This window comes from Thamnophis sirtalis, unplaced genomic scaffold, assembly GCF_051295495.1.
Source record: "Thamnophis sirtalis isolate CommonGarterSnake01/CBP01778 unplaced genomic scaffold, rThaSir2_p1.2 scaffold_3, whole genome shotgun sequence".
Taxonomy (NCBI): domain Eukaryota; kingdom Metazoa; phylum Chordata; class Lepidosauria; order Squamata; family Natricidae; genus Thamnophis; species Thamnophis sirtalis.
Genome location: NW_028261383.1, coordinates 175,998,116 through 176,011,626, shown reverse-complemented (window position 1 = coordinate 176,011,626; position 13,511 = coordinate 175,998,116). Strand labels below are relative to the sequence as shown.

Below are 13,511 nucleotides of genomic sequence, written 5' to 3'. Positions count from 1 at the left end.
GCTGGTTTTAAATCCCACCATACAGAGACAAATGCACTCACCCATTTTAAACAGTTGAAGTCAAGTTGTATCTCTGTATTTTGGTCACTGATTAGCAACAACAAATTTTCCATTGTGTCTTGAGACCAAGCTGGATTTTTAGGGTTCGCCAACAAAAGCGCGCCGACAAAACCACGGGGAAAAAACGCGAGTTTGAAATCACGCTGACGAATGAGCGCAGAAACGCGCCGACAACAGCGCGCCGACAGAAGCGCGCTCTAAACGTAACCCTAAAGGTAACCCTAAACCTAACTCTAAACCTAACCCTAACCCTTACCTTAACCGTAATCGTGCTTCTGTCGCTGCTCTTTTGTCGGTGCGCCTTTGTGGGCGTGCTGTCGACATCGCGGTTTTATCGCCGCGGTTTTGTCGGCACGCTGTCGTTGGGCGCGCCTTTGTCGGGTCACGGCTTTTTAGACCTGCGCATTCACCGGAGCATCTATTTTGCTATGGTTTCATACAACCAAGTGGTGCAAGGATCACTGCCCTTCTTGATTTACTCACACTTATCAACTTCGTGATCCTCAAATGGTATTAATAGAAGAGGTACACATGCTTCCCCAGGCTGAAAATTTCAATGGCTTCCTGTGAGAGTCAAGAAAATAAGAATGTCTTCAAGCCCATCTCTGTATTGCCCTGTCGATGGCTTGTCCATAGGGGATGATTAAGAAAGTCAATATAGCAATAGCAATAGCAGTTAGACTTATATACCGCTTCATAGGGCTTTCAGCCCTCTCTAAGCGGTTTACAGAGTCAGCATATCGCCCCCACAGTCTGGGTCCTCATTTCACCCACCTCGGAAGGGTGGAAGGCTGAGTCAACCTTGAGCCGGTGAGATTTGAACCGCTGAACTGCAGTCAATTGAAGTAGCCTGCAGTGCTGCATTTAACCACTGCGCCACCTCGGCTCGAATGTGTCCTGGAGTGGGGAGGGAATGGACATTTTACAGAACCCTTCCCTGCCATGCCCACCAAGCCACCCCTACAGAACTCGTAGTAAACAATTTTGAATCCCACCACTGCATCACAGTGCAGAGTTTTTGTGGATACTTGTGCTATGACACTTTAAATTCCACAGCAGGAGAGGGAGAAGTGTTAGAGAGGACTGCCACTTCTTTGCTCAAAATCACCCTTCCCCTGAAGCCAAGGCAAAGCAAAGCTCAAGGATCCCCCCGAGGGAAAGTGGGGCGAAGAAATGGGGGATATATTTGGAAATTGAATCCCACTTCCTGTAGTGCTCGCTTCCCTTGCGTTGCCCTTCGTAAGCTGCATTCCCTCTAAAGAAGATGAAAGGTGTACTATTGTACCACGCAATGGAGGACCACCCCACTGAATTCCAGGCAAAGGGCAACCAGAAAGAACCAGAAACCCTGCGAAGAAGATACATCTTGGAATTGGAGTTGTGCTGAGAAACACCAATGGTGGGATTCAGCCGGTTCGCACCTATTCGGGAGAACCGGTTGGTAACTTTCTAAGTAGTTCGGAGAACCGGTTGTTGGAAGAAATCTCCTTTTGTTTTTCTCCACTTTACAGGGCTAATCCTGTAAGGAAGGCAGGAAGGAAACATTCTGGTGTTGTTTCTAGCCTAATCTTTATTGCCCTGATTACAGAAACTGCCTCTCTGGTTAACCCTGATTACATTATAACAGCTAAGGCGAAGAGCCCATCGACATGAGTGACCTTGAGTTGGCCACGCCCACCCAGTCACATGACCACCGAGCCCCACCTACCCAGATGGTCATTAGGGCAGAGAACCGGTTGTTAAATTATTTGAATCCCACCACTGAGAAACACCTAGGAAGATCCCAAGAAATGATTAAGTCTCCCCTTCTACTCCAATTAATTGGAGTTAGTTGCCAAAAATGGCCCTCACCATCTACCTTTACGTACTGCTGTTTTCACAGTAGCCTGTTTTCACAGGAGCCGAGGTGGCGCAGTGGTTAGAGTGCAGCACTGCAGGCTACTTCAGCTGACTGCAGTTCAGCAGTTCGGCGGTTCAAATCTCACCGGCTCAAGGTTGACTCAGCCTTCCATCCTTCCGAGGTGGGTAAAATGAGGACCCGGATTGTTGTTGGGGGAAATATGCTGACTCTGTAAACCGCTTAGAGGGGGCTGAAAGCCCTAGGAAGCGGTATATAAGTCTAACTGCTATTGCTATTGCCACTTCCCAATTTCCCAGATGATCACGATCATTTTGTCACATTCCCAGTTTCAGGCCACGGTGCTGGGGTTTTCATGAGCAAAAACAGATTTGCATTTGTGTCAGAAATTGGTTTATATCTAATGATGTTGGTGTTGAGGCCTGAAAGCCTTTGTGCTTTGCATAAAGGAGATGAAGGTCAGATAGTTGGTGTCAGTGCAAAGGAATGCCAGTGGTGGGCTTCTGGAACAAACGAATACCCCAATGTGGTCATATCCTGGATGATACATACTTAATAGGCTTAAAGCAGTGTTTCTCAACCTTGGCCACTTGAAGATGTCCGGACTTCAACTCCCAGAATTCCCCAGCCAGCATTCGCTGGCTGGGGAATTCTGGGAGTTGAAGTCCGGACATCTTCAAGTTGACAAGGTTGAGAAACACTGTCCTAACCACTGCTGGGGAATTCTGGGAGTTGAAGTCCGGACATCTTCAAGTTGACAAGGTTGAGAAACACTGTCCTAACCACTGCTGGGGAATTCTGGGAGTTGAAGTCCGGACATCTTCAAGTTGACAAGGTTGAGAAACACTGTCCTAACCACTGCTGGGGAATTCTGGGAGTTGGAGTCCAGACATCTTCAAGTAGCCAAGGTTGAGAAACACTGGCTTAAAGGGATCTTAATTAGGACTATTGTCTTGACTTGCAAAAGACACCTGTTTGTGTGCACCCGATCCTGGATGTCCGTGGCTATTAATCTCTCTCTCTCAAGTGTTCTCTCTCTCTCTCTCTTCTCTCTCTCTCTCTCTCTCTCTCTCTCTCTCTCTCTCTCTCTCTCTCTCTCAAGGAAGACAAATAGAAACATTACAGTCAATAACATTCTTTAATTCAATCAGTTAAAGAAGGTGCTGCGTCTATAAACTTTTATTATGGAAAAAAATTGTAATTAATACATGCGTATTACACCCCGCTCGGAGAGTGGCACTTGGGGAGGGAGGGGTAGTGCCGAGGGCTGATTGGGACAGGGGCTGGGGCTGGAGGAGCTGACCCACCACATCACAGCTGCTGATTCCCTTCTTTGGGGGGTGAGGGCGACGGGGGGGGGGAGGGGGGGAAGCTACGTGCAATGCAGGCGGGTTAGCAGAGGAGGCTGTTCTGCAGACTTGAACTATCTCTTCCCCTGTATAAAACCTGCAGGTGGGGGGAAAGGTAGAAATGATGGCTAGCAACTGAGGGGGCTCCCCATGAGCCCCCCCCTCCACCTGGAGGCGACTCGCTTGTAAACATATTTTGTTCACATTTCTGAAGCTGGATGCGTTTAAAAGTTTGATCGCTTTCTCTTCCTCTCTCAACTTGTTCGCTGGTGGCAGCAAAGGCATCAGTTTAAGGCACTTCCCTTAATTCGGCTGCAGGGTTATGAGTTCCGTTTTTGCTTTCAGAACCAAACCATTAGCAAACCAACAGCTTCATAAGGAGTTGGAAGGGCACTGAAAGGGTCAAGGGAAAGAGCTGGAGATGGCTGCTCCGAAGCATCAGGCGGATGTGGATAGAAACAGACGTGTGGATTTCGAGTTGAGACTAAGCAGGTGGGTCGCCTTAGCTTGGCACACTTCTGGGGAAACTTACAACAGGGTCCCCCTGTCCTTGTACCGAAATGGGGAGAGTCCCTACCTTAATATCCACACAGAACTAAGTCAAAATGGGGGTTTCTTGCTGCAGGGGTAAAAGAGCCTTTCCTGTAAACATCCTGAGTGGGTTAGAGAAGGAAACGTTCTTTAGGGCAGTGCTGCTTTAGGGCTGCCATCTCTGGGTTGCAAAAATCTGAATGGCCATTAGATGGCACCCAAAGGCCAGTGTTTTCTGTACTATATGTCTATGCTGCCTCCTAGTGGTCTTGCACTGGGTCTTGTAACGTTAGAGGGTGTGGTCATATTCCCCGGTCAAGGAAAAGCAGAATGGCATCAGGGGGCATCATTTACCTCTGCAAAGAATGGAAGACACAACAAAACACCTTACAAGACGTAGGGAAGAAGATTTGGGGGACAAGGCAGGCCTTACTTCCCACCTCTGTTAGCTCCATGCCATATTGGAAGGGATGCTCCCCCAAGCCTTCATGGGAAACAGGAGCAAGGTTTCTTTCCTCCTAGCACTGAGCCCCCTTAGATCCTCCCCCGGAACGGCTGCTGAACTCCCAGGATTTCAGACCACAAAATCCTTAGGCCCCTTGATCAGATCCCAGCAGTCTCTGGCAAACATACGGTAGGTTTTTGGCATGGCACGACAAAACCGCGGTCCACTAAAGTGCGCCCGATTAAAGTGCGTCGCTGACGTCATCAGCAGCGCGACAACAACGACCGCGGAGAAAAAAGGGCGCTTTAAAAAGCGCTTTTAAAGCAAGCCGATTCACGTAAAGGTAAGGGTTAGGTTAAGGGTTAGGGTTAGGGTTAGGGTTAGGGTTAGGGTTAGGGTTAGGGTTAGGCTTAGGCTTAGGTTTAGGGTTAGGGTTAGGTTAAGGGTTAGGGTTAGGGTTAGGTTAAGGGTTAGCGTTAGGGTTAGGGTTAGGTTAAGGGTTAGCGTTAGGTTTAGGGTTAGGTTAAGGGTTAGGTTTAGGGTTAGGTTTAGGGATAGGTTTGGGGGGGTTAGGTTTAGGTTTACGCGTTAATTTTAGCTTTACCGCTCACAGCGTGCTTTTTTCGTCGCGCTGTGATGACGTCAGGTACGCGGTTTCGTCGAGCGCGCTTTAGTCGACCGCGTTTTTGTGGTGGAACCGGTTTTTTGAAACCCATCGGGGGCTAAACAACCTTTGAAATAAGTCTATTCAAAGGCAAAAGTGCAATTTGTCACTAGTATTTTCTGCCACACTAGATATGACAGCAGTACGCCCATATTTTTTTTTTATCGTTAGGCTGCCCTAGCCAAATATCAATTAAAGAGGGGAGGAGAGTTTGATTTCAGAGCGGAGGAGGATAAAGGCAAAGAGTGTTAAGTCCTCTCCCTGACACACCTTCCTGCTGAGCCAGGAGTGAGCCTTGCAAAGATAAGAAAGTTCCTCAGAGAAGAGGTTGCAAGAAGCCACGCCAAGGATTAACAGGAGCAGCAGAAGGAGGAGAAGCCCCCTCTCAACACATCAGCAGACGTGACCCAGGTGCTGAGTCCCAAATAAACAGGAACTACTGTCTCTCTCTCTCTCTGTATGTATGTATGTGTATATGTATGTGTGTGTGTGTGTGTATACACACACATATACATAGACACAGACACACAGACAGACACACAGACAGACACACAGACACACACACCCCTCTTAGGCACTTTAAAATTTGACCAAAATGCTGACGGGATGTGAATATGAAAGAAATGAGCCTAAATCTTGATGTTTCTGAGCAGCTCCTCCAGAAAGCAGGGGAATGAGGGAAGAAGGGAAACTGAACCCCCCCCCCCCCATTCACCCACCAAATACAGACACAGATACAAGATCCTGGAGCCCTCGGCACTCCCCTCCACTGGGCTTCCCATCTCTGCTCTGAGGAAGGAACTGGTGGGAAATGGGAAAGAGGGAAGCCGATGGATTTTTTTTCTTTTTTTTTCTTTTTTTTAAAGTATATGGTTTTTTTTTGTTGTTTTAAATTTTTTTAAACATTTTTATTTCATTTTTTTTTTTTTTTGAAATTCACATAACACAATAAGCCATTCCAATGGAGAAAAGCCGAAGAAAGCTCAGGCAAAAAAAAAAATGATAAAAACAGTTTCGGATTTTTCTCTTTTTTTTTTTCTTTTTTTCCTATATATATATATTTTTTGTTTGTGAAGCAATATTGACAGTTATAACATATGGCTACCTGCATTCTGCTAGACACGGAAGAAACTTCAGAAAGAACAAAAAACAGACAAAGATCTACCCTTTATTTTCGAGTGCAGAGGGGAGGGGTCAGCAGCAGGAGTGGGGAGGGGAGGGGGGGCATGGAGAAACAGACTGAAAGACACAAAGGGAGGCTTGGGGGGGGGTTCCAGGGAAATTGGGGGGGGCGAGGGGATTCAGGGACAAGGAGAAAAAAGCACACCAAATTCCATTAGTACTATATATATATATACTGTACTGTACTCATATATATACTGCGTTTCTTAAACAAGGAAGAAACTTGTTCGAAGGGGCAAGGATGGGTCGCAGTCTGGGAAGCTGCAGTTTCATGGATCTCAAGGTTTTACTGCCGAGCGAGAGATGTGGGTCTGAGATTAATGGGGGGGAGGGAGGGAGAGGGGCATATGGAGGGGCATGAAAGGGGGAAGCCAAAGGTACCTTGTGAAAGGAAGGACAGAAGGACTCAGCTGTTCTTCTAAAGCAGTGTTTCTCAACCTTGGCCACTTGAAGATGTCTGGACTTCAACTCCCAGAATTCCCCAGCCAGCGAATGCTGGCTGGGGAATTCTGGGAGTTGAAGTCCAGACATCTTCAAGTGGCCAAGGTTGAGAAACACTGTTCTAAAGCAAAGGACAGAGGAAGAAGGAGCTCCATAGCAAGTAGGGTCCCACTGGCAGCCATAGAGGAGACAGCTGACGTCTCCAAGCCAAGCGCTCAAGGGGCAGCAAAGTGGGTGCCGATACATTTATAGGGCAAAGATGACTGCCCACCACATGGAACCGTCTTGGGCCCCAAGGAACCTTAGCGTCCTCCTGGGGCCAGCAAGGGAACCCACAGCTGAGCATCACTGGGGAGAACGTCACTGAGCAGCCACCCTGCAAACAGAGGACTCGGGGATCCAGAAAAGGGGATCGGAGAAGCCCAGACATGCAGACATGTTTTTGGGGTGTGTGGGAAGGGATTCGTATCCAGGATTATTTTGGAGTTACGCTTCCTTCACCCTCTCTTTTGGAGGGGGCAGCAGCAGCCAGGCCAAAGAGGACTAGGTACCACCATGTTTATCCCTTTTGCTGGTCAAGCCTAGGCTTTTATTGCTTCCCCCCCTATATTAAGCGTATGGATTACAGTAGGAGGGGGGGTGGCTTTTCCCGCTCCCCAGGCAGAGCACGTGGTCCATCCGTTTCAACAAAAGATGGGTTTACAAAGGCACTAATGTCAGCTGGCCAGTTAAACGTGTCGAGAGTAAGGCAAAGTCATCCATCTTGGTCCTTCCCTGAAGTGAGGAATCTCTCCGGTCAAGTCCTCCCGTGCTCTGCGAGGGGGCAGGGTCTGATCTGGGTCTGCCTCCTGCTTCACACGCGGATCCTTTGGCCTTGCAATTTTCACAAAGAGCCGAGAGGGAAGATTCCTATCGACAGACAAAGAAGGCTGTGGAAAAGGGGGCAAAGCGGGAGTTACAACTGGGGGGGGGGGTAGGGATGTGAGGAGTTCAGAGGAAGGGATGCTGGTGAATTCATAGATCAGTTCCTCGTTCCAAAGAGAAGCCATTGAGCAATAGGTACATAGGTGAGACAGAGTTAAAAAGAAGGGGAAAACTCCCCCAAACGTTGCAACTAGGCTGGTTTATAAGAAAGTGGGGTGGGGAATAGAAACGAAGGCCAAACATCTGGTCAACTTTCGCTTAGCTCTTTTAGGGGGGGGAAGAAGACAGAAGAAAAACACAGAAGAGAAGAAGGATGGTGCGCGGTGGCGGTGATGGAAGGCGCCGAAAGGATGAAAGGAGGTCTAACCAAGATGGCCTCTGTTCCAGTAGGAGCCTTCCCCCACTTTGCCATGGCAACCTCACCACCATCCATCTCGCTCGGCGACCCGGGAAGATCCATGAGAAGCTGCCATGTGCTGCTGGTGCGCTCGACCGCAAAGCCCACTGCCCCTTTCAGCTAAACATAAAGAAGGGATAATGCGTCTTTCCTAAAATGTGCTTTATGATAACAATTAATTGATTCATAAACTATGTATAATAGAGATTTTAATGTATTTTTTATACTGTAAGAAGCACCAGGTTTTGTATTTTTTAAATTTTTTTTTTCAGCTTAGGGTTGGTTTGTTTTTTTAAAAGTTTTTTTTCCTTTACTTTCAATTTTGCAATCGTCTTCAATTTTTTTAAAACCTGATACAGTGTTTTTTTTTACAAGCTTATTTTTGTGCATGACAAAACTTTTGCCTTCAGCCCTCCCATAAAATGACAAAACTAATGAGGAAAAAGAGGAAACAACAACCAATCCTCAATTATTATCGACCTTTTCAAAAGAACTTAAAAAAATAAACAAGGAAAAAGGAAAAAAATAGACAAATGAAAAAATAAACAGAAAAAGTTTTTCCCCATACTTACAAAGGTGGGTTTTTCTCTTTTGTCCCAATTTATTTAGAGTCCCTGGGAACAGAGGACTTTGCAACAAAAATAGATTTTTTCTCTCTTCTTCTTAACAATCTTTAACATACAAAGATATTAAAACTATGCACTCCATTGCACTTGGCTCAATGCAAACAAAATTGGTTCTTTTAAAACCCCTAATATATATTTCGTTTTTTTAAAAATCCCCTCCCCCTTTTAAACAAAAGTGTTTTGTGTGTTTTGCTGCCGATACCTGTAAGCCACCAAAACTGAAACTTCTCCATGTCACCCCTTATGGATTCATCCCCAGGGTTTTTACATTTACCCCTTTTTTTAGGACTCCAGCAAGGCAACATGTAAATAGATGGCACGGATATTCCATCTACCCACCTACATGCTACTGTTATTCATCTGTTAACCTCTTAAAAATCCCAAGTATTAAATAAGTGCTTAAGCACTGTTAGGATTTAAAGCTTCTTTTTTCCCCCCAGAATTAAATAACAGTAAACTTCTACTCCCCTACCAACCACCCTCTAACCATTTTAAGTGCTGTTTCATTGGTGGTCACCCACCTCTGGATTCCTGCAATTCCTACCTTTTTTCCCCCCAGATCTATCCATTTCCTGTTTTTAGGGAACTCATTCTGAGCAATGCTGGGCATTAAGGTCAGAAGCTTCAAACAATTGAGTAAAACTATTGGGCTACTTAAAAGGAAAGCAATCAGTGTTTTAAGTGAATGAGCTTACTAAATATATTTAAGAACTGAAGGAATGGAGCAGGATCACTTCTTGTAGGGCTAACATATCTATTTGGGCTAGAAAAGCCAGATGGCTACTGGTCTTGGAGGCAATTTAGTGAAGGTCTGGGTTTCTGCATATTAAATAGAGCCACCTGGACTATTGTGATCTTCACAATACAAATATTTGGAAGATTTTTCACGCTTTGTATGTTTGTATGCTGAGAAATTGTCGAGCCTAATGGAAACAGGAATTTGGGTATGTTTGGGGTAGGGAAGGCACAATCTTCTTCAATCTGGGAATGTTTCAAATGCTCTTATAACCAAATCAAACGAAAATCATGGATCCTTTCAAATGCTACAGCTTGAGTCATATTTAATATTAGCACATTCCCCAAGCCTTGTTACACGTTGGAATCCTCTCCAGTGCAATCAGTCTAGAAAAGGTGCTTTATGTCGATTATTTCGCTTTAAAAGGTCGTGAACGGTAGGCTGGATAGTCCAAGGGGATCTCGTTTTTTTTAAGGCCACCAGATTAGGAACTGTATCAATGCTCTCAGATGCAAAATATATCCAGGCTCAGTGTTCTTAAGGAAACACACGCTTTGGGCATTTTTTTAAATCTGAGCAGTTTCATAACAGGAATGGGGTTTATGTCCTAATTGTAGCTGCTGCATCCAAATTCTGCCCATATCACTGATTTGGCTCCATCTTTTACTCTATGGATATTCAGCTACATTCAATATTTTTTTTTCTCAGAGTGCTGAAAGGGGGATCAACAATCATAGTACGAATTTTTATTCCAACGTCACCTCTACTACATTATGCTTAAATTTTTGAATAACATTAAGAGAACTTAATGTGAGAGGACTTGTGGTGTGACAGAAGCAGCAGGTAGAAGGCTAATCCTAGAATTCATTAAATTCCCTCTCCACTGTTACTTTAAAGGAATAGATCTGGTTCAGACCACTGACTAAAGCATCAGTTGAGTGTCTCCGCTTTGTGGCAGCCCCAAAATATCTACATGCAGGCTGCTCACTCCATGACAATTTTCCTCGCAAAGAAGACCTCCATCTTTGTGGAACAGCTGTCCTGCAGCTGTGCGAGGTCAGGCTCAAGAGCAGGCCTTGATTGTGTGGGTCCGCTGGTGTATGTTTATTTGCATGTACAATATAGGACAGGGGAATTCAGAACATTCCTCTGACGTGTGGATTGTAGGATAAGCGTGAGAGCCAACTGCTGGCGGAGGAGAGAAAGTCAAATCTGCAACCCTCAGATTCCCTTCCTCGACCCTGTTTGTCCATTTGGGACTAAAAAACCATTGCACTTGGACAAGGGTGCAGATTTGTGGCCTCACCAGCAGGTCTGTTATGGACTAACTCTGCTCCTGAAATCCTTGGGACGCTCTGTGAATCAACTGAGCATTACTATAGCAGATAGTAGAAACAGCTTCAGGAGATTCTCTAGATCAAATTAATTATTTGGAACACAACTTCAGGTACTGCAGATCATGGGCCTAAATTCAATTGTTCTGGACTAATTGCACAGAAACCTGTCCCCTGCATTACTTTCTGGCCCTTTCCAAACTAGACAATACCCCATCCCTATCCTTACCCCTTATTCCGATATAGAACTTCACTCCTGCCCAGTAAGAACCAATGATACCTCATGCAGAGTGAGCATAGCTAATAGGAACAACAGAGCGCGGGAGATAAACCCCAAAGAATTTGGCAAAGCTCCTGCCCCCCTCAAAAAAAAACTCAGCATCTGCTAAGGAAAGGTTTCTATCAAAAATGTTGGAAAAAGAAACGAGAGAGATCGTCTCATGAGTGCACAACAGAAAGGGACGCTGGTTTTTTTCTCTCTCACAGGTTTTGCTGTAGTGTGAGACAAGGAAAGAGGAAAGTGCATGGAACTGTGTGGCTGATCTGGTGCACATGTGTGCATTTCCACACCGTGTACAGATGGTAGTGTCAAACCCTCATAACTATCCATTAGACCAGTGTTTCTCAACCTTGGCAACTTGAAGATGTCCGGACTTCAACTCCCAGAATTCCCCAGCCAGCATTCGCTGGCTGGGGAATTCTGGGAGTTGAAGTCCGGACATCTTCAAGTTGCCAAGGTTGAGAAACACTGCATTAGACAGCCTCCATTACATCTAATTATATACAATTCATTTTGTTGCAGCTGTGACTGTTAAGATCTTCGTTGACGCTTGTTTTAACAGTAACAACACAAAAACCAATTGTACTTCACTGCTGGTAGTCACCTGTACGTAGAGGAAGCCAAAGGAAATGCAACAACTCAAAAGAGTAAGAAAAATGAAGTGGAGAAAAGGGGATCAGCAAAAGTGTCAAACCATAGTAACAACAAGACACCCACAATCTCACAGGGCCAACTAGGCTGGGTACTCTTACGAAACGTACCTGTTTTGAGCTAGCTACTCTAGCCCCAATGGTCAGTTTGGGGTACAATTGACGTATGCCCCTTTGCTGCCTTGCTAATCTTTTTTTTTAATTATTATTTATAAAAGAATGAATACTGTCCTATCCTAAATATTTGTCCATTTGCAATAGCAGCAAGGTGTTTCTTTTCAAAGAGAAACACTTTCCAGTCAAATCGAACTTGTCACCATGAACCGAAGAGGGCCCATATTTTCTTGTTACTATGGGGGGAAAAGGAATTCCAGTTCACGCAGAATAAGACTGGAAATATTTTCCATGTAATCCAGACATTATTGTTGTTTTGTTTTTTTCCTGAGATGCAGGAAAAGTTCATTCAGAGCAAGGAATACACAAGGAAGCACTAGATATCAAGATCAGCGGGAGAATAGATTTGTGCATGCATGTTTGAGGGAGGGAGGGAAGGAAGAGGAAATTTATTCCTTGCTCTGGAATGGAATTCGGTTGGAACATCTGGCATTTAGGAGTGTTTCTGCTTTTGCTTTCTTTTCACTTGTAGAAATGCAATGTTAATTTGGTTAACAAGGGAACATATGTTTGGTGGGAGAAGTAATGCTTAATCTAAACCATTTCCAGATCTGAACCACAATGGTGCACTGAATTGGCCTATTCACTGAGTGGAACTGAGACCAAATTTGATTTGCCTGGAGCCTCCACCTCTCCCCGCAGGTGTTTCTTCAAAGCAACACGGGCCCCGATTAAGCAAGTGCTCGTAGTTTCTTTAACATATTCAGAATTCACCTTGGATTTAGGCTAATTAAGTAGACAAATCTCTAGGGAGCGATCTCCTTTTTCATACCCCAGCAAACATAATCCCTCATAAATCTTGAGACAGTTTTGGGATTTGAGACTGGTCGATGTGAGTGTTATTTTTTTGCCCATGATGAATGAAGAAAAATCCCTTTTTAAACCAAAAAAAACCAAACCACACCATTGTTTGGGGTGGCCTGTCCAGAACTATTTTATACATTGTTTTAACAGAGAGTTACTTCAGGATGAGTTGATGAGATTCTTTGAGAAGACAAGATTCTCGTAGGCAAAGGCCAAAATCTGCTTTGGATCAGGGAGGTCCAACATGAATTTTTTTTTTTTAAGCTTCTCATCTGTGTTACCCAATGTCTCTTACTTTTCTTTGCAGAGGAGCAGCTCAGTGAAGAGATAGGTTAAGGACTAAAGATTCTGATTCGCAGGGCTTGAGTGAAAAAAATATCATTGTCGTCATCATCATCATCACCACCATCAGTTTTCTTCACTTGAAGATCCTGTCAGAGGAACCAAGACTGGACCAGAAGACACAAAGAGAGAGAGAGAGAAAGAGAGAGAATTAAAATTGAGACTCTGATAAACTCCTTTCTTTTTCTTACGCCTGATATTGAAATACTCGTTAAAATTCACCCCAAGGGTTTTCTAGGCTCTTTGTGACTTTGTTATCTTCGGTCTCAGGCAACCTGATAGCCCCCATTATTTGTTCCTCTGTAACACTTAATTCTTGATCTCCTCTCATATTACACCACAGCACAATGCCCATCACCTTCTTATAACAGTCACCTAATGCAGTGTTTCTCAACCTTGGCAACTTGAAGATGTCTGGACTTCAAGTCCCAGAATTCCCCAGCCAGCATTCGCTGGCTGGGGAATTCTGGGACTTGAAATCCAGACATCTTCAAGTTGCCAAGGTTGAGAAACACTGACTTAATGAAGCCTCCTGAGATTTTGATTCAGATTTGTCACCAAGCACAAATTTAATAGGTTGCTAAAAGCGGTAGCTGGCCCTGATTCTCAGATGAGTGTATCCACAGGGATTACACATATAATCCCGCGCGCCTATTTTTTTTATTGCATGCACACTACACATTTGTAGGGATATATTTCAAACTGGGCAAAACT

General features: G+C 44.8%; 2 protein-coding genes across 12 annotated transcripts in view; one reads left to right on the top strand and one right to left on the bottom strand.

Annotated features, from left to right (window-relative positions):
- Nucleotides 1-13,511, top strand: part of LYL1 (LYL1 basic helix-loop-helix family member) — a 236,762-nt gene that overhangs the window by 51,921 nt on the left and 171,330 nt on the right. The window lies entirely within an intron of this gene.
- Nucleotides 12,214-13,511, bottom strand: part of NFIX (nuclear factor I X) — a 289,130-nt gene continuing 287,832 nt past the window's right edge. For all 11 annotated transcript variants that reach the window (XM_087711023.1, XM_087711024.1, XM_087711022.1 and 8 more), the window contains one exon: nucleotides 12,214-12,904. In XM_087711023.1, coding sequence (XP_087567149.1) covers nucleotides 12,890-12,904 — 15 coding nt within the window. In that variant the 3' untranslated portion in view covers nucleotides 12,214-12,889. The remainder of the gene's footprint in view (nucleotides 12,905-13,511) is intronic.